We start from the raw sequence: 17471 nt of genomic DNA, 5'->3' as shown, positions 1-17471 counted from the left end.
AGAATGATGGATGGAGCTATGCTGTTTTCCTGTTCCGGGCAAGTGGGCTTGGCGGTACCTGTAAATACTAAATACGCATTACGCCCCACTCATGTGATACCAGCATCAGTCAGTAAGATTATAAGATGAACTTTATAGGAGTATAAGTTGGCATTGGATTGATTAATAGAGTGCTGTGTATAAGCAGCATACCTCCTAGCTGCTAGAATTTACTCACCTATCCTGTTTCTCATGCGGCTACTATCCAACGACGTCCGTATCAGCCTGTCCACACTAAAAGACCCCGCTCATGCAAGCAGTGGGCCGGCAGCAGTTGCGCATCTCTTGAACCACAATTCATCGCAGCTAGCAGCAATGCTCTAACAACTTTCTACCTACCATCTATCTGACAAGAAACTACCATCCAAACCCTTTTACGCACAGACATCCTCACTCTAACACATACACAACCACAACCACAACCGACTAACATGTCTCACCCCGGCATCCTCCACCACTACGTACATCCCCTCCAATCCCTCCAATTCTATACGCAACCAAACCAAATAACTAACCACCACAGGCCCCCCGCCTCGTCGCCTTCGAATTCACCCCTCCCAACAGCACCCCCAGTACCAACGCCCTCCTCTTCATCGGCGGTCTAACCGACGGCCTCCTCACAGTCCCCTACGTCCCAACCCTCGCCTCCGCCCTCTCCACCACCACAACCACCCCCAACAACAAGAATACATGGAGCGTCTTCAACGTCCTCCTCACAACCTCCTACCAAGGCTGGGGCGTGAACAGTCTCGACCGCGACATCGAAGACCTCGCCCAATGCATAACCTACATCCGGAAACTCAAAGGCCCTGAATCCAAAATCGTCATAATGGGCCACTCGACCGGCTCCCAGGACGTCCTTCACTACCTCTCAGCCCCGAACCCAGTTCCACACAACCCCGCCGTCAACGGACTTCAATACCTCACTAGACCCCCCGTCGACGGCGCAATCATGCAAGCGCCCGTTTCGGACCGCGAGGGAATGCACATCACCATCACTACGGCCGAGGCGCGGGGTGCCTACGAGCAGCTGGTTGGGCTGGCGAAGGCTGCTGTGGCTGAGGATCCGAGGGCGATTCTGCCGCTGAACTTGACGAGTTTGGTGGGATTGGATGCGGAGACGCCGGTCAATGCGTGGAGGTTTTTGAGTCTGGCGAGTCCTGAGAGTCCTGAAAATCCGAGCCAGGATGACTTGTTTAGTGCGGATTTGGGGGATGAGAAGCTCCGTGAGACGTTTGGGGTTGTTGGGGAGAGGGGGTTGTTGGGAGGAAGGCTTATGGCGTTGTATTCGGGGGCAGATGAGTATAGGAAGCCTGGGTTGGATGTGGAGGGGTTGATGAAGAGGTGGCAGAAGGCGACAGATGAGGGGGCTGGAGAGGTGAAATGGGATGCGGAGGGGAGTGCGGTGATCGAGGGGGCAAGTCATAATGTGCAGGATGTTGGACAGGAGGAGTTGGTGGAGAGGGTGAGGGGGTATTTGGCCAGACTCTAAACCATACAACACTACCTATAAGTCGTATAGATAGACAGCAGACAAACACACATTGAACCCAGTAAATACTATACAGAGCACTCAAGCTAGAAAGAATAAAAAAAGAGGGTATAAAAGAAACCACCACCCACACCAGCACCCCATCCTCTTGATAGGTAACCCCCCTAAACCTTCAACCAAAGCGTCACCACCCCCTTCAAATACTCCACAATCTCACTTCCCCCCAACTTACTCTCCCCATACAACCTATCCACAAACGTAATCGGACATTCAGCAACCCTGAACCCCATCGCCTTCGCGCGGACCATCATCTCCATCTGAAAACTATACCCCTTACTCTGCGTACTATGAATAACCTTCTCCAGCACACTCTTCTTATACAACCGAAAACTTCCCGTCAAATCACTCACCCCAGGCATCAACATCACATCCGCAATAAGATTCGCCGTGCGAGAAGTAAACTTCCTAAACAAATCCCATCCGTACACACCACCCTTGATGCCATCGCGGCTCGCGTACCGTGTGCCCGTCACGATATCTGCGTCCCCCAGCTTCTGGATGCGGATCATCTCCGGGATGAATTTCGGGTGGTGGCTGAAGTCGGCGTCCATGATGATGACGTAGTTGCCGGTCGTGAATTGGAGGCCGTGGATGTAGGCCGTTCCTAGACCGAGTTTGCCTGCTCGTGGGTGTAGGAGGATGTGGTTCGCGCCGTAGTGCTTTTGGAGTTGTTTGGCGATCTCGAGAGTGCCGTCGGGGCTGCCGTCGTCGACGATGATGATTTCCCAGTCTAGGTTGCTATTATTGTTCTTCGTTAGTGATTGATGGAGAAATTGGGAGGGAGGGGGGGAAAGTTGGGAAGGAAGTGGGAGGTGTACTTCTCGCGAAAGGTCCGCTCCAGGAGCCAGACGATGATAGGGAGGTTCCTGCGCTCGTTGTAGGTCGGCAGGATGACCGAGTATTTGTTTTCGGCGCCCATTGTGTTTGACAGGTAAATAAAAGAGAATGGATTCAGTTAGGTGGGGTAGCGAATGTGTGTGTGTGGGTGAGTGGTGACAGACAGATTGGAACTGTTGTCGTCAGGAGAAAAGAGGTGAGTTAGGTTAGTATTATTATTGCCGCGGGAGATCCGCGTTCGTCGTAACGTGGCCAGTCTAGACTAGACTACGGAGTACTACTACTACTGTACTTTCCGGAGCAGACAGGGCACGGACTTCCCTCTTTCTCTCTTTCTCTCACAACATAGATTACACATTGTGGTCCTATTTATTCCATCCACAATCTAATCCACATCACAAATAAATAATACAAAAAATCAAAATGGCGCAATCAAAACTAATTCCAGATTCAACCAACCCGCTCCGACGGCCGATCCGCCCTCTTCTCAATCTCCTCATTATGCCGTCTCACATCCTCGGGCGCATCCGCCGAGGTCTTCCCATCCTTATCGACATACGGCGACTCATCCCCATCAGCTAGGGTCGGATGGGCCTTGTTCGATGGCTCCTTGCTACTGCTGCTGCTGCTGTCGCTGCTGCTCTTCGCAGAGCCCGTGTCCGGTGCAGGCGGACCTAAATAAATTAAATTGGATCATCAGCTTCTATGCGACCGGTGTATAACATCACTGCTGCATACCTGGGTGCTCAATGTCTCGCGTGGGTTGGTTCCGCGGGTTATTGGGCTGCTGGGCTTCGGTGTCGCCTTCGCCCCCGTACGAGCTGTGAGCGTAGAGGCGTTGCCCCAGGGAGTAGTAGGCGCTGCGAAGAGGTGCCAGTTGGCGGGCGGAGATGGAGGAGGGTGTGGCTCGTAGGGAAAGGCGGTTACGGAGGAAGACGCTCATGATGTAGGTTATGGTAGCAAACTTGGTAATTGATGGTATTTCTGTGGTGGAAAATGTAACAATCTAGCAGACAGATAGATAGATCTTGGATAGATAGTTGATAGTAGTTTGGAAAAAAGATAGTATGAGGTAACATCATTCAGTGGCTGTTCGCCTATATAGTAGGCAGAGGTCGATGTCGCGATCGCCATGACGTTGCCGACCGGTCATCCACCTTGCAACTCATGGATCGACCAAAACATCGCCCCAGTTCTTAGGATTTACCTGTTCCACTGAATAGACGCACTCGTTACGCTCGCCCGCGAGACCCAAAAAAGCATCTCTTGAACCCAGAATTTATTATCTTGGCTGCTTCAGCCCATGAAAGCCAATGAATTCAGACAATATTGCCAGAACATGTCGAAATGCCACAATACCAAACGCCATCCCATTGATGGCCGCCGATAACAAGGTAATAGAAAACAAAAGCCAGCAAGGAAAGGTCCAGAAGTTGCGGGCCTCGATAGCATTAAACGAATGACTTGTCATGCCCGTAGTGTATAGTGCCTGGCACCGTTTCCCACCCAAAAACGCCGCCGAACTATTGTCGGACAAAAATGTGATAAATGTGCCAATGCAAATAGGCAAGCCAAAATCAACCAGAAAATAGCTCAAGGACAATGCCACCCAGCTTCAGGGGTGTTCAATACACGGAATGCACGCCGTACTCTGTCAACAGTACCGGATCTCATACCCAGAAAATAAACCAGCAGTCTTCGCAAGACAATCATTCGTATGCACGTGAGTCGAGAAGAAAATCGTTCCTTGGTCTAACGCCGACGCCGTAATTGTAAGAGGCCACGTTGGCAAACAAAAGCCGCTCTCGTTTCATCTTCGTTCTTCGGTTTCATGCCCTGTCGCATCAGTCCGTCAGGGATATGCAATAGCAATAGCTCTCATATTCGGCCTTGGCCGTATATGTCTGCGATGTCCCCGTGGCGGCCTCCACGGTCGTCGTCGGCGTGGGTTGAACCACCTTGATTTGTACTGTCTCTTGCGAAATTGGGCCGACTTGGCCGTCGTCCAGGACCTGCATCTGCTGGCAGTATGGATTGGCGGCCGAAGGGTTGTCTCGCTTCTCCTCCATCTTGATCCGACGAGGGTAGTCGGCGATGCTGCTGCTGCTGCTGCTGCTGCTGTCTCTCTTGGAGTAGGAGTTTGAGCTCCCTTGAGTGGCCTGCGCTATCTGAGTGCTTGTCGTCGTCACAACTGCGGTGCTGCTGTACTGATACTCCTTGGTCGTCTCGTTGATATACAAAAAGAACTCCATGACCGTGCTATTCCACCAACAGAACCACGGCTTGTCGCCGGCCTGAGCCGTTTCCTTGCGAGTCAGCATACTCGACACGACTTCATCTTCAGTCACATAGTCTCGTTTGGAGGACGAGCTCGATGGGAAGCTATCCTGCGGCACAATGACCAATTTATCATAGAACGTCATGAAGGTCAAAGCTGGGCCAAAGCTGAGATCATTGGAGTCCATCATCATACTCAAATTCTGAGTAGGGTTAGAGAAGACGGGCTGCTGGGCACCGTAAGTGAGTGAAGAAGAATAAGCGCTGCTGTATGAGTCTTCGAATGTAACATTGCGTTGCTCTTCCGTTCCTCCAACATTGATAGGGATCTTGCCCGAATTGAGGCAACCCCACGACACCCGGTAGTCCGAATCAGCCACGCAGAATTTCGACTGGTTCTTAGGAGATGCGGGGATAGCGTATTGGCCAGTAGGGAGCGTCAGCAGATTGGTGGGCGTGGCTGTCACGGGAGTCGCGTCCATCCTGGGCGTCTCCGTCACCGTCACGATATGTGGGCGACTCGGCTGGCCCCCGTGGTCTTGCTCGGCTGCCTTTCTTGCTCCTAGCACGCCGCCAATAATACCACCAATGCACCCTCCAATAAGCATAACCACTCCCACCAAAACCAGCGTCCAGACCGGTAATCCACAACATGCCTTTTTCTTGCCTTTACTCTTCAATTTCTCCTCAAATGCCATGACCCCAGTGACCGGCGGTTCTTCGAGGCCTCTGTTTCCATTACCGTTACCGTTGACGTTACCGCCTCCACTGGTTGTATTTTCCATCACTAGTGTATTTGAGGAAACCTCCGACATGGGTGGTCCAGCACGCTCATTATGAAGGATTTCGTCTTGCATGATGCCAGCATCATTGACGGTCGCAAAGGTGCCCTCCACTTTGGGAACAGCATTTTCGGGATAACGAGAGTAAGGAGGTAGTTGTTCAGTATGACCATCCGGTCCAATTAAGTCGCCAAGATCGTCATCGGCTCGGTTAGGTGGTCGCTGATAGACTTGCGCGTTGTGTCCGGGAAAGCCAAGAGGTACCATAGAGTTGTCAATTCCGTCATCCTCTGCCACCACGTTCTGTGGGTACATTGCATACGGATGCTGAGGGGCAGTCGTGTCCTCTAACGGTCGGTCCACCGGTCGTAATGTCGATGTGGTGGCCACACTGGGAGAGCGACTAACGCCGACCTGCGGGTACATCGCATACGGATGGCTGGGACCGGTTGCCCCCGTGTAGGGGCTCAAAGCCCGAACGGGCATGGAGAAACGCGAGGAGGCACTTTGGCTGCGACTGGTGATGGAAGGAGCGGTGGACGCGACGGAGTTGCGATTCGCTAGATCCACCCCCTTCGGAGGAAGACTCGATCGGTGGGGGGTTTCATCGAAGGAAACCCGAGCCTCATCGCCGAAAGGATCCTCAGCTAATTCGGCATCGGTTGGAGGGATGGTGTTGTAGGCCTTGGGCTGCTGCTGTTGGGGTACCGAACCACGAAGGGTGTTAGAGGAGACACTGGAGGAGATAGAGGGGCTTCGAGGGGTGAGAGTGGCTTGTTCGGCATCAATAGGTTCTAAGGAGTATTCGTCGGAGAAGACATTGGGGTTGGAGGAGCGACCGGACATGGAACGATGATGCATTGAATCGACTTGTTGAGACGGGGGTCGCGAGGACTGCGAGAAGGAACGGTTGTGGTCGGATGATAGACGCCCGGACATGGCGTTGAACAGCCCTGTCGGGCTACCTGTTTGTTTCAATCAATCTCTCAGAGGAGTCGGCCAGTCACCTGGGTCGACTGAAGCCGGATTGAGAGTTAAGAAGGAGAGAGCGAGAGAGAGAGAGCGGGAAAGAGTGACGAGTCGGAAGGAGAGGAAGGGGATAAAAGAGTGATAATAATCACGACAGCCAAGAGAAGTTACGAATCTAGAATGATAGACTGAGGATGGAGAGGATGAAGCGTTGGTGGGATGGAGTGGGAGAGGGTAGGATGTCGTGATGGTGGTGGTAGTGGTGGTGGTGATTAGGTAGTGGAGGGAGGAATGAGAAAGAGGAGAAGGGAAGGGGAAGAAGAGCCGAGTTTCAAGCCAGTCAAGGCCAGTTCAAGTCAGTCGGACGAGTTGGGGACGGAGTGGCTGCTGCCTCAGGAAGCCAGGGCCGCCCGAGTTGTGGCCGAAGGGGGTTTAGCGCGGACTGGAAGTGGGCAAACGAGCGAAAAAAGTGGGCGGCCTCTTTTCTTTTCGGGACCCAAGAAAGAGAGTGACGCTGGATTGCAACAATAACAAGAATCAAGCTAATGAAAACGAAAGGATGGACTTGGGACATTGGAAATGAATTAAATTTCAGCAAGTCCTTCCATTTAACTATCAAACTATTCATTCTTATTGCGTAGTCTCTAGATAGGTACTCCGTCTCCTCCCGTCATAGTCGATTTGTGTTCTATTTGTGGCATGTAGCTACTGCTGCGCCTCGCCACTACGGGTTACTTACTATCTATCTATCTAGTCGCGCTGTCGTAGTGACAGATACGGGGTAGTCTACCTCCCTCTCTCTGTTCTGCCGTGTTGGCCTAGAACATTCACTATCCACTTACTTCTATGTAAGTAAGAAGGACAAAAAAAAATAGAGGGTAAAATTTAATAAAATAAAAATTAAAAAACGAAATTTTTCGAATAACAGACGTGAAACACTCGCCATGGTTCTTGTCATCTTTTCAGGCCCTATCCGGCGCTGAAAGTATGAGGCAAAGTACCCCGACAAGCAACCGGCGTGGAGGCGTGACCACTCAAGTAACGCACCCACACTCCCACTTTCCCACTCTCCCCTCTCTCTATCTCTCTTCTCCCTCCTTGCGAAGCAACTTTGGGCCTGAAACACCACACTACATCTTCCTCCCCCCCCTCCCCCATCGTCGTCAGAGGCGCCTGCAGCAGAGACACCGGTCGCTTCTTCCCTTAGTCCCCAAGCGGTGTGCTCCGGATTCATCCCGTTCCTTGGCAGCATAACTTCGCTAATTCCAAGTATCTCGTCTACGGACCTTTCCATAGGTGATCTGATCCGATCGGTGGATATTTTGTTTTTTCTGAGTTGTGGGCGCTTCTTCTTTTTCTTCTACTTCGATTCCCTTCTTTTCATCCATTCATCTTCCCTGGTCCCTTGATCCGCCCTATCCTCCACAATCAAGTATGCCAAAATGAGCTAAACTAACAGTACACATGGGAAACCCACACCTTCTTTGCCTCAATCGGGTATGATCCGCCTCGAGTTCGGACAACCTCCAGGAGGCGGACTATCTCGCTGGAGGCAAAAGCGAGGAACGAAAAAAACCTAAAACGGTCAGGACCAACCAAACTAGCGGCCACTACTGGAGACAGAGGGGTCTAGTCATATCCGCCCGACTCTGAAGAAGGGTTCGTGAGGTGCTGCCGGTGGAACCCGCGAGGACCTAGTTGAAGTAGTGCATGGCTCGGAAAACTCTATCTGGCCGAATTCGGAAAGGCGCGCGCAATCCCTGGCTTGGGTAAGGATGCACGCATCTCCAAGATCTACGCGGTTTGGTTATCATGCGGTCGGGCGATTATATCATAGGAATGGACGGACGCTCTTTTCGCCGTTTCCGGCCTGTCACACAGGCTTCAGGTCAAGTGACAGACACACACAATGGTTGAACACAATTCTTGAATTATATTATGCTAAGGGCAATAGTCTAAGCAAGTGATGGTAGCCTGGCTCGCTACCATGCACGATCTCCTGCCGGTCATATAGACCATGGGACGATCTGGATGGTGGGCGACCCATGGCATCTGGTACCTGCCTGTCAGGAACCATCTAATCAAGGGCCAATGATTGAGAGGGGTAGAAAAAAAGAAAGAACAGAAGAAAATCGGACAAAAAGAAAAGCAAACACCGAAAGGGTGGGCAGCTTACATCACATAGATCGGAACCTCAAACATGCAATAGACACGACGAAAATATGGGAATGTTCAAGAGAAATGTACACACAACAAACAAAAGGAATCTATGTACTAGACAGCTTCTCCAAACTCAAACATATACAGAGATGGTACTTTTGTACACAAACGAGTGGATACTTGCCAGGACGTCGCCCTTGACAAGTTAAATTTTGGCTTCAGTGGCGCTCTGCTTCAATTGCTCTAGCTTTATTCGAATATCTGGCCCCGAGCACTCAAATTTATCCCAGGCACGCCGGTTCCAATTAAAAACCCACGGGTAGTCCACAACAACTTTCTGCAAGTTAGGACATGAGTCGAGGATGTGCTGGACCACATTTACCCAGCTTCCGTGCGCCAGGCCAATGGATTGAAGATCCAGTATCCTCAGGGTACTACTGAAGCGTGTCAGCCACATGATCAGATCTTCCGGCTCAACTGTAAGATACGAGAGCCTCAGCTTCTCGAGTCGGTTAGTTCGTATGTTTGCGGAGCTCGCTAACTTGAATATTGTTGAGCGACGTGCGGGGGTATCAGCTAGACTGTGAAGGGAAAGGCTTCGAAGTTCTGGGGCGTGCTGAAGGATGTGGGAGAGAGCAGTACCTCTCGAGAAATCTAATGAGGGCGACTCGGTAATCTTGAGCGATTTCAGGCGCCTCCACACCCTTGCAAGATTTGGGTGCATCATTGACTTCTCGTTCGCCCGCGACTTAACAACCCTGCTGTCCAGTATGAGTTTCTCGACTGGGATGGTGTTTTCAGCAAGGACCGCATAAAGAGCGTCCTCGATGTACATGACTTTGTTCTCCAAAGCCGACCCTGCCCTGGTAAGTGTGAAATGAAACTCTTTGCAGTTGACTAACCGATTCAAGTCCTGCCTCAATGCTTTCATCTCTGGAAGCTCATGAAGGGCCTTTCGGTCGTAAGATAGGCGCCCCCAACTTACCTTCCGTGCGGCACTGTGCCCGATATAGGGCACAGTTACATGCAACGACCTGGGAAGGTGATTGATTGTGGGGTCAATCGCTAGAGTGTGGATGTTTTCGATCTCTATTGGCGTGAGCCCGGTGTGTTTCCTGGCATGTAAGGAAGCAAGAATGGACGGGTATGCCAGTTTGCTCACCCTTTGGGAGACGAGATAGAGGCTATAGAGCCCATCCCGGTCAAGGTAGCTGGCGATCATATCGAATAGCTCTGCAGGCAGAGTATCGAGATTCTGAGATGCTTTTCGGGGTTCGTCGAGCACTGCCTGCTCCGCTGTTCCCTGCTCGGGAGATGACGGCTCGGTCGATGGCTGCTCTGGTAGTGACTGGGATAGAACTGACCTCACAGTGAAGTCTGTGGAAGACCAGGATCGTGCTGAAGTCTCGCTATCTCGTACACACAACGCCCACTTCCCCCAATATGAAGAAACGCAGTTGCCCATAGCGAATGATTCGTTCCGAGTTATAGCACGGATACGTTTCTATGCCGGAGCTATGATGCCAGCTCGTTATAAATTTCGATTTCAACATATTCTGCCATGGACAGCATGAGATGCCTATATACTAATCAATCAGACCGCAAGCCATGGTGACACAAGGATCCCATGGCTTCTCAGACTGGCTTATCACAGCTATGGGTTTTGGATGATGACGAACAAGGCAATGAGTAGGCCATGAAAAAGCCGCCATATCGCGCCTATGTCTCAGTCAATGGCGGGCTTTTCCTCGGTCGAGGTTTTACAATTCAATGAAATGCCTTTGTTTGTTAGTATGGCTTCGGACGATCGACAACTTGGAGCTGTCCATTGTTCAAGCTGCTCTCTGTTCTGATCAGGAAAAGATGATTAAGCGGCATCCTTCTTTCATTCTGGTGTTGGTGACCGGCCCGATTGGTTGAACCGCTTAAATATCACAACAGTAGAGGAAGTTTCCCGTCGATGGTTCCACGCACCGATCTCAAAGAAACAGTGGTTCTGAAGGTGGAGTTCTGGCTAGTAACAATCAACCAGTCAGACTGCAATCTGCTGAGAACCAACGATGAACAGGCCACAACAATCAAGAACAAGACCCGGAGCCACCATAACCCCTCGCGGTTCACAACTGGCTTAGACTAGTTGTTCCAAATGGCCCACCATCGTGAACCTCCTACACTGGGTATGCCATGTGGTTGGGTTATCCGCTGTCAGGTACCCTGGACGCTCTGTGGAGAGACTACGCCCTCACAGTAGTTGCAACCGACGGAGTCCGCAGGTTCTGTCTCAAGCCCGGCCAGACCTTCTATTCAGTCCACATTCCAAGCCAGATCCTGTATTATCCCCCACCAGTCAGGACCCAACGCTTTAGGTTGGAAAACAGGCCTGGGTTGGCATAAGGCTACTACTACTTGTCTGACATCAGTCCCTGGGTCGTGTAACCAGGAATCGCACGGGGCCTAGTGGAACTGTCGATACTCGTAATCGGCCCAGTGGTGCTTCTGGGATGATCCGATAACACACGCGGGTTTTTATCGGAGCGTGCAGGTTCTCCAACTGAGGCACTCAGTTTCGCTGTGCTGTTACACGTCTATTGGTGAATGGACAGCATTGACTGTCTGAGAATGGAGTCGTCGGGATTCTTCCCTCAACGCTCTTTGCATCCTAAAATTGTTTGGGACGATTTTTCTTTGTGATCGGTTCCAGTAATTTTTCGACCTTATCGCAGGAGGGGTGTCTAGCAATTGGGTGAACTAACCACTTACTTTAAGCGTACTAGTTGGCGCGCATGTTTTCCAATTCACACGTCAGACATCCTCTATTCCTTCAGTGACGCACCGATATCGCCATTGTCTGATTTCACGCACGGTTCTTTCCTCAGGTCTTGCGGTAGGGTCGTCATCTTAGCTTTGCATGCTCTCGCACTAGTTTGGCGGTCTGAGTACGAGAATTTTCTTGACGCTTAACGACAGTGGGGGTGTATGTGTGCTGATAATGTGTGCCGGCTAGTCTGGTATCCCCGTATGGATACTTCTTGCATATCTCCGCAAGGGTACAATAGGATTTCTTTGCTGATCAGGCAAATGTCACCGTGCGTTTGGGGAAGTAGTTCTCGGATCCTGGGGTTTATTCTATCGACGTATTCAACCACCACTGAATTGGCTAGACGGGCAAGTCTAGCGGTGACCTTGTGGGACATTCTATGTTACGCTCTCATAATGTTCAGAGGCACAAGCTCGGTGCCACTAGGTCATGCCTTCAGTGCACGAGTCGAGCATGAGCCGCTCGGCACAAAGCAGCATGGCCTGTATTAATGGCAGTTGGCTTGGTATCCAAGCCTCTCATATATACTCCATGATCAAAGCTACTGGATCTGAGGTCTACAACTTGAAAGCCTTGGCATGCCACCAGCCATGGAGAATTCACGATACTACCCATTAAGAGCGCTTCAGTAGCTGGCGTTTTTGGTATTGGGGTATCGTGTCACTAGTACTAGTACTGTTTACTGGAAATCACCGGTAGCCGAAGGTTGGTGGCATGACTTGTGCATGATCCTACGGAAATATATAACCACACATCCAATGACTCCTCCGGCGGAGGAGTTTACTGCGTTACAATTAGGAAAAAAAAAAAAAAAAAAAAAAAAAAAAAAAAAAAAAAAAAAAAAAAAACAAACCAATGACACCATGTGTATTTACATTATTAGCATACAAATACCATATAGTACAAAAGCCTGAGCTCAACCGCTGCCATACTGCCACCAGACCTAGACAGTGAAAGAGCAAGAGAGCGTAAACGAGAACTGAGGCGAAGAACGCGGGGCAACCAAAGCTAGCATGGCTTTATTAGTCACCAAATATAACGTTAAGTGCGCTATGGTAGTTCCAAATTCTAATGAACTAACAGTAATCATTTGTTATCAGTTATTCATGGCTTTCATCAATCAAACTCATCTCCAAGAGGAACTGTTGAGCGAGCATACTCCATGGGGATCGTGGGTTAGCTCAATATGGATTGACCTAGGGAAAGCTTTCTTCAACAAATGGGCCTATGGCGCAATTGGTAGCGCGTAGTAAGTTTCACTGAATCAAACAATGGTTTCCAACATCCACTAACCACTTCAACAGCGACTCCAGATCGTAAGGTTGTCCGATCGAGCCGGGCTGGGCTCATTCCCATCTTTTTATGCTTTTTCTTCTTTTTTTACTCTAGTAACCTGGCAAGTTATCGTAGTTGCATTGTTCACTGAGATAATACCCAATGGCACTGTATTGGTCAGTTCGTTGCTATTGCAGCATTGCATCATTCATTATCCATGTGGTCTGTAGAATTACACCGGCGTGATTTTGGTGAGCTTGGCTCTCCCTCTTTGTCCAATAGAAACAATCCGTAGGCTGAACATAGCAGGTACGACGAGCAAGTCCCTCTCAATTAGACATGCAGATAGCATCCCAATGTAGAAAGATGCAGTCGCAGTAGCTATGCTGATGCATGCATGCCTCAGGCCGCAACAGGTCTATCTCCGCCTCCGCGCCCAAGGCCGGCCGACCGACCAGCTTCTCCAATTCCCCCTCTCTTTCAAACATCCCTACTCCCCCAACAAAAGGCTTCTCGCCGCCGAAGCTTGGCCGCCATGTCGGACGAGTCGAAATCGAAAGGCTTCCCGGACATCTCGGCCAAACTGTCCGCAATCCCCAAGAAGTCGCTTTTCGAACGCCAGAAAGCCGAAGCGGAAGCCAAACGAGCCCGCGAGCAAGCCGAGACCGCCGCCGTATATGAGGACTTCGTCAAGTCATTCGAAGATGACTCGCCAGTTCACGACCGACATTCCTCCGATGGACGATTGAGTCGATTCCCGCCTAAAAACCCAGGCTTTGGTGGCCCCGGAAAGCGCCATTTCACGAGCTCGGGGCCGCGCTTGAGCGGTCCTGGTACTCTGGGACCACCACCTCCGAGAAAGCGCCCACACGAAGGGTTTCAGCCAATACACCGTAATCGGGATACAGCGTCGGGGGTACTGGGGTTTGATAATACTGCACCGGCTGCCGTGTCAGCTTTCCGTGCTTCGGACGATGAGGATGAAGCAGCTGCTGATGCGAAAGAGGCTGAACGGGCTGCTGCGAAGCCTACGTTATATCTTGCGTCTCTACCGCCCGGGACTTCGCCTTCGGTGCTTAAGTCTTTGATACCCTCTGTGTTGACTGTCGATAATGTTAAGATCCTGCGACCCCCAGGTCAGCCTATAAACGACCGGAAGTCGGTGGCCGCCATTGTGACTCTCGCAAATGAATCTGCGGCCTCGGATATCGATAGCACTGTTAGCGCTCTACAGAACAGATACCTAGGATGGGGATACTATTTGACAATCTCGAGACACCTTTCCTCTGCCGCTATTGGCTCGACGATGCCGGTCACTGTCGGCCTGTCTTCCGCAAGCTCTCTTCCTTTTGGCGCCAAGTCGATAACGCCCGATATCCCTGGACGACTCAATCGTGCGCCACCCCCGGGGTTGCATCGTGGAGGATTCGCGCCACCGTCGTCATACGGATCGGCTTATGGGAGACCTGGTCCTTCCACCCAGGTTGAGGTGAAGGCACCGTCAGACTTGAAACAGCTGAAGCTGATACACAAGACACTGGAGAACTTATTGAGCTATGGACCGGAGTTTGAGGCGCTGCTCATGAGCAGACCCGAGGTTCAGAGAGACGAGAAATGGGCATGGATTTGGAATGCTAGAAGTGCTGGTGGTGTGTACTATAGGTGGAAACTGTGGGAGATTCTCACCAATACCCGCCCCCCTGCACATCGACGAGGCAGGCCTCAACCCCCATGCACTATATTTGAGGGTGGTGCGAACTGGGCCCCGCCGGAGGCACATATCAAGTTCGAGTATACAACACGCATGGACGAATTTGTAACGGACGATGACTACGACTCCTCTGACGAAGAGATGTCGGATTATGAAGACGAAAGACGAAACCTTGGTGGTGCACCACCAGCAGAGGGCCCTGGTGCCGCCAACGAGGGACTGGGCTATATGAACCCTTTACAGAAGGCCAAGCTAACCCATCTGCTTGCTCGACTTCCGACTACGCATGCTAAATTACGAAAGGGAGATGTTGCTCGAGTTACTGCTTTCGCCATTGAGCACGCGGGCGCCGGGGCCGACGAAGTTGTGGAAATGATTGTATCGAACATCATGAACCCGTTTGCCTACACTGGGGCGAATCCCGATCGTGAGGCAGAAACAGGAATTGCCCGTCGTGAACAAGCAGACCTAGCCAAGGATAACCCCGCCGAAGAAGGACGGCCACCGACGAAGGAGAATCTGGATACATCAGCTGCGAAGTTAGTCGGTCTCTATTTAGTTTCCGACATCCTCTCATCTTCCGCCACCAGCGGGGTGCGACATGCTTGGCGGTATCGGCAGCTGTTTGAGTCTGCTCTAAAGACACACCAGGTGTTCGAGCACTTGGGAAGACTTGAGAAGGACTTCAGATGGGGTCGGCTGAGGGCCGAAAAGTGGAAGCGCAGCGTTGGCACTCTTCTTCACCTGTGGGAAGGCTGGTGTGTGTTTCCGCAGTCAAGCCAAGAACACTTCTTCCAGATCTTTGAGAAGCCGCCGCTCACGGAAGAGGAGCTACGAGAAGAGAGGGAGAAGGCTGAGGCTGAACGCGCTGCGAGTGCATTCTCCAAGAACAAGAGCCGCTGGAAGACAGTCGATGAAGATGCTACCTCCGGGAAGTTTGATCCTGGGCGAGCGTCTGAAACACATCCTCACCGGATGGATGTCGATAAGCCGACGGCAGCACCAGCAGCGGCTGAGAGCTTTGATGGAGAATCTATGAGTGATATTGACGGAGAACCCATGGAGGACAGCGACCTGGAAGGGCCGGATGGAGAGCCAATGGAAGAAGACTCTGCTGCAGAGGAAGACCCTAGGGAGTCGGAAGAGCAACCACAAAAACCAGCCGAGCCACCAGCCCAACCGGAGTACCAGCCGCCAGCCCGAAAGCCGCGGCCTAAAGCCGAAGATATGTTTGCCGATTCAGACGATGAGTGATATAGGGCTGCTCGGGTATGAATGGTGAAGACGGAATGACATGTCTATATTACTAGGTTTTAATGTCAGGTTACGATACCTTTTCTCGTATTATGCATATCACAATGGAGGCTGTCTACCGCGTAGTAGGAGTTTGGTTGCAGATGTAGAAACTATTAGTCAACAAGATGTATGAAAGTGAGGCTGTAAGAAGTGAGCGGAGTGTCATGCTTGCTGCCTTAAAAGGGCGCTAAGGCATCGACCCTGGCGGCGCCCCACAATTCCCCTCGCGACGGAAATACTTTTGATGTTGATGTCAACCTCGACTCTTTCCTTCCTGTCTATCCCACTGCCACTGCCTCATCTCCTTGCATCCTCTTCTTTTTAGATCTCACAAATACCACATCCATCAAAATGGCCGGTAAGTCTACTCTTGCAGCGCCGCTCTCCTCGATGCGACGCCCCGTCCATCTCATCTGATGTTTTGCTGCCCCTCTCTGAGGCTCTTGGGCTCCCCTCCACGGCGAAACACACAACCACCATCGCAGACAATCCTGACAGTGAAAGCTAACGTAATGCCTTCAACATTTAGACTTCCAGAACATCGCACGTACGTGTTATCACAACTATTTCCCCTCGTCTGGAGGATTGACTGCATGCATCGTCGCATCAATCAAACCCCGCCTCCTATCCCAATCCATTCGCATCGCAGATGCCCGAATCAACCCAAACAGACCATCTGTAACATGGCCTAACATGTTTCACTACAAATAGAGCAATTCGTGCAATTCTACTACAACACTTTTGACTCGGACCGTCAGCAGCTGGCCGGTCTCTACGTACGCTAAACCACCCCCGCATTCCACCATTCAAAGGCTTTGAAACTGGCTAACATATTCCACCCTCTGATCGATAGCGCGATAACTCTATGCTCACCTTCGAGACTTCCTCCCAGATGGGTGTCGCCCCCATTATGGAGAAGCTGACTGTTAGTTTTGTCACCAGCCTTCGCTCAGACCCATTACCGGCTTGACTAACACATGCGATGCGATACATTACAGAGCCTTGCCTTCCAGAAGGTCCAGCACCAGATCTCCACTCTCGATGCTCAGCCTTCTGTTAATGGCAGCATCATCGTCATGGTTACCGGTGCCCTTCTCGTATGTACCCTGCCTTCGTTGGCGGAAGATGCCCTTCCTCTTTTCCCCCTACCCCCTACCCCCTACCCCCTACCCTCCATCCCCATCAACCGAGGTTGGTTTGCTGTTGATTTGACTGACTTGATTCCGCCTCTCTTAATAGATCGATGAAGAGGCCCGCCCCATGAACTACACCCAGACTTTCACTCTCAACCCCGAGGGTGGCAGCTACTACGTCTTCAACGACATCTTCCGTCTCATCATGGGTTAAATTTGAAACATGAGGAATCAGCGGGGTTTTTGGTGTGACGTGTGTGATGGGTGACTAGGGGGGGCCCCATTCAGTAGACAGCTTTCCATGAGATGAAGTTAATGAATTAGTTCCAAGAGGATCGACACATGCTTTTGGTTGCTGTGTTTCAGTTGATTCCCCTGTCCTTTCATTGTGAGAGTTTATATTATTCTTTTCCTTGTTCACTAATATATATACTATACTATCCGCCCCTTTCTCTCTATTACACCTGAGCCTAGAACCGAGGACAGTCAATCATACACAGCTGCGCCAGCAGCGATTGATACATTGCAGCCAAGAAGTATAGTCTATCCAAGCAAGGTATGTAGGTAGGATATACATGGCATCTGAACAGAACAGGACGATCTCAGAAGAAAAAGTACAGTT

At 51.0% G+C, this 17471-nt stretch overlaps 7 protein-coding genes and 1 non-coding gene across 8 annotated transcripts; 4 read left to right on the top strand and 4 right to left on the bottom strand.

Moving 5' to 3' along the window:
- Nucleotides 1–160: 160 nt before the first annotated feature.
- Nucleotides 161–1531, top strand: BO83DRAFT_418385 (uncharacterized protein; the record flags this gene model as incomplete). The annotated part of the gene is made up of 2 exons (XM_025534815.1): nt 161–500; nt 563–1531. Exons 1-2 carry the CDS (start codon nt 471–473, stop codon nt 1529–1531), a joined length of 999 nt encoding a protein of 332 aa, XP_025386799.1. The 5' UTR covers nt 161–470.
- On the bottom strand, nt 1526–2645 carry BO83DRAFT_438627 (dolichyl-phosphate beta-D-mannosyltransferase). The gene is made up of 2 exons (XM_025536108.1): nt 2410–2645; nt 1526–2329 (listed from the first exon to the last, which is right to left on the bottom strand). The coding sequence occupies exons 1-2, from the start codon at nt 2508–2510 to the stop codon at nt 1696–1698; spliced, it is 735 nt and encodes a 244-aa protein (XP_025386798.1). The 5' UTR covers nt 2511–2645; the 3' UTR covers nt 1526–1695.
- Nucleotides 2646–2878: 233 nt separating this feature from the next.
- On the bottom strand, nt 2879–3371 carry BO83DRAFT_428512 (uncharacterized protein; the record flags this gene model as incomplete). Its single annotated transcript, XM_025535412.1, has 2 exons — nt 2879–3102; nt 3167–3371. The coding sequence occupies 2 exons, from the start codon at nt 3369–3371 to the stop codon at nt 2879–2881; spliced, it is 429 nt and encodes a 142-aa protein (XP_025386797.1).
- A 714-nt stretch (nt 3372–4085) lies between these two features.
- On the bottom strand, nt 4086–6611 carry BO83DRAFT_65076 (uncharacterized protein). The gene has a single exon (XM_025537507.1). The coding sequence runs from the start codon at nt 6424–6426 to the stop codon at nt 4273–4275; it is 2154 nt and encodes a 717-aa protein (XP_025386796.1). The 5' UTR covers nt 6427–6611; the 3' UTR covers nt 4086–4272.
- Nucleotides 6612–8527: 1916 nt separating this feature from the next.
- BO83DRAFT_409326 (uncharacterized protein) lies at nt 8528–10081 on the bottom strand (the record flags this gene model as incomplete). Its single annotated transcript, XM_025534123.1, has 1 exon — nt 8528–10081. One exon carries the CDS (start codon nt 10079–10081, stop codon nt 8822–8824), a length of 1260 nt encoding a protein of 419 aa, XP_025386795.1. The 3' UTR covers nt 8528–8821.
- A 2574-nt stretch (nt 10082–12655) lies between these two features.
- BO83DRAFT_t180 lies at nt 12656–12783 on the top strand. The gene has a single exon. It is a non-coding gene; the product is annotated as a tRNA-OTHER (tRNA).
- Nucleotides 12784–13211: 428 nt separating this feature from the next.
- Nucleotides 13212–15823, top strand: BO83DRAFT_363877 (coatamer subunit protein). Its single transcript, XM_025529592.1, has one exon. It carries the CDS (start codon nt 13245–13247, stop codon nt 15672–15674), a length of 2430 nt encoding a protein of 809 aa, XP_025386794.1. The 5' UTR covers nt 13212–13244; the 3' UTR covers nt 15675–15823.
- A 145-nt stretch (nt 15824–15968) lies between these two features.
- Nucleotides 15969–17295, top strand: BO83DRAFT_379701 (nuclear transport factor 2 family protein). The gene is made up of 6 exons (XM_025531571.1): nt 15969–16074; nt 16246–16263; nt 16428–16492; nt 16570–16641; nt 16715–16813; nt 16956–17295. The coding sequence occupies exons 1-6, from the start codon at nt 16068–16070 to the stop codon at nt 17061–17063; spliced, it is 369 nt and encodes a 122-aa protein (XP_025386793.1). The 5' UTR covers nt 15969–16067; the 3' UTR covers nt 17064–17295.
- The last annotated feature ends 176 nt before the right edge of the window (nt 17296–17471 follow it).

Source organism: Aspergillus eucalypticola (assembly GCF_003184535.1).
Source record: "Aspergillus eucalypticola CBS 122712 chromosome Unknown BO83scaffold_17, whole genome shotgun sequence".
In the NCBI taxonomy this organism is placed as follows: Eukaryota; Fungi; Ascomycota; class Eurotiomycetes; order Eurotiales; family Aspergillaceae; genus Aspergillus; species Aspergillus eucalypticola.
This window is presented reverse-complemented; position numbering and strand designations above follow the sequence as displayed.

What these genes read in the sequence shown, in the direction of transcription:
- BO83DRAFT_438627 (XM_025536108.1), bottom strand. Translation starts at nt 2,510, where the DNA reads ATGGGCGCCGAAAACAAATACTCGGTCATCCTGCCGACCTACAACGAG. An exon ending in GAGCGGACCTTTCGCGAGAA is followed by an intron (nt 2,330 to 2,409) that starts GTACACCTCCCA and finishes GAACAATAATAG; the next exon opens with CAACCTAGACTGGGAAATCA.
- BO83DRAFT_65076 (XM_025537507.1), bottom strand. Translation starts at nt 6,426, where the DNA reads ATGTCCGGGCGTCTATCATCCGACCACAACCGTTCCTTCTCGCAGTCC.
- BO83DRAFT_363877 (XM_025529592.1), top strand. Translation starts at nt 13,245, where the DNA reads ATGTCGGACGAGTCGAAATCGAAAGGCTTCCCGGACATCTCGGCCAAA.
- BO83DRAFT_379701 (XM_025531571.1), top strand. An exon ending in AGCAGCTGGCCGGTCTCTAC is followed by an intron (nt 16,493 to 16,569) that starts GTACGCTAAACC and finishes TCTGATCGATAG; the next exon opens with CGCGATAACTCTATGCTCAC. An exon ending in CCATTATGGAGAAGCTGACT is followed by an intron (nt 16,642 to 16,714) that starts GTTAGTTTTGTC and finishes GATACATTACAG; the next exon opens with AGCCTTGCCTTCCAGAAGGT.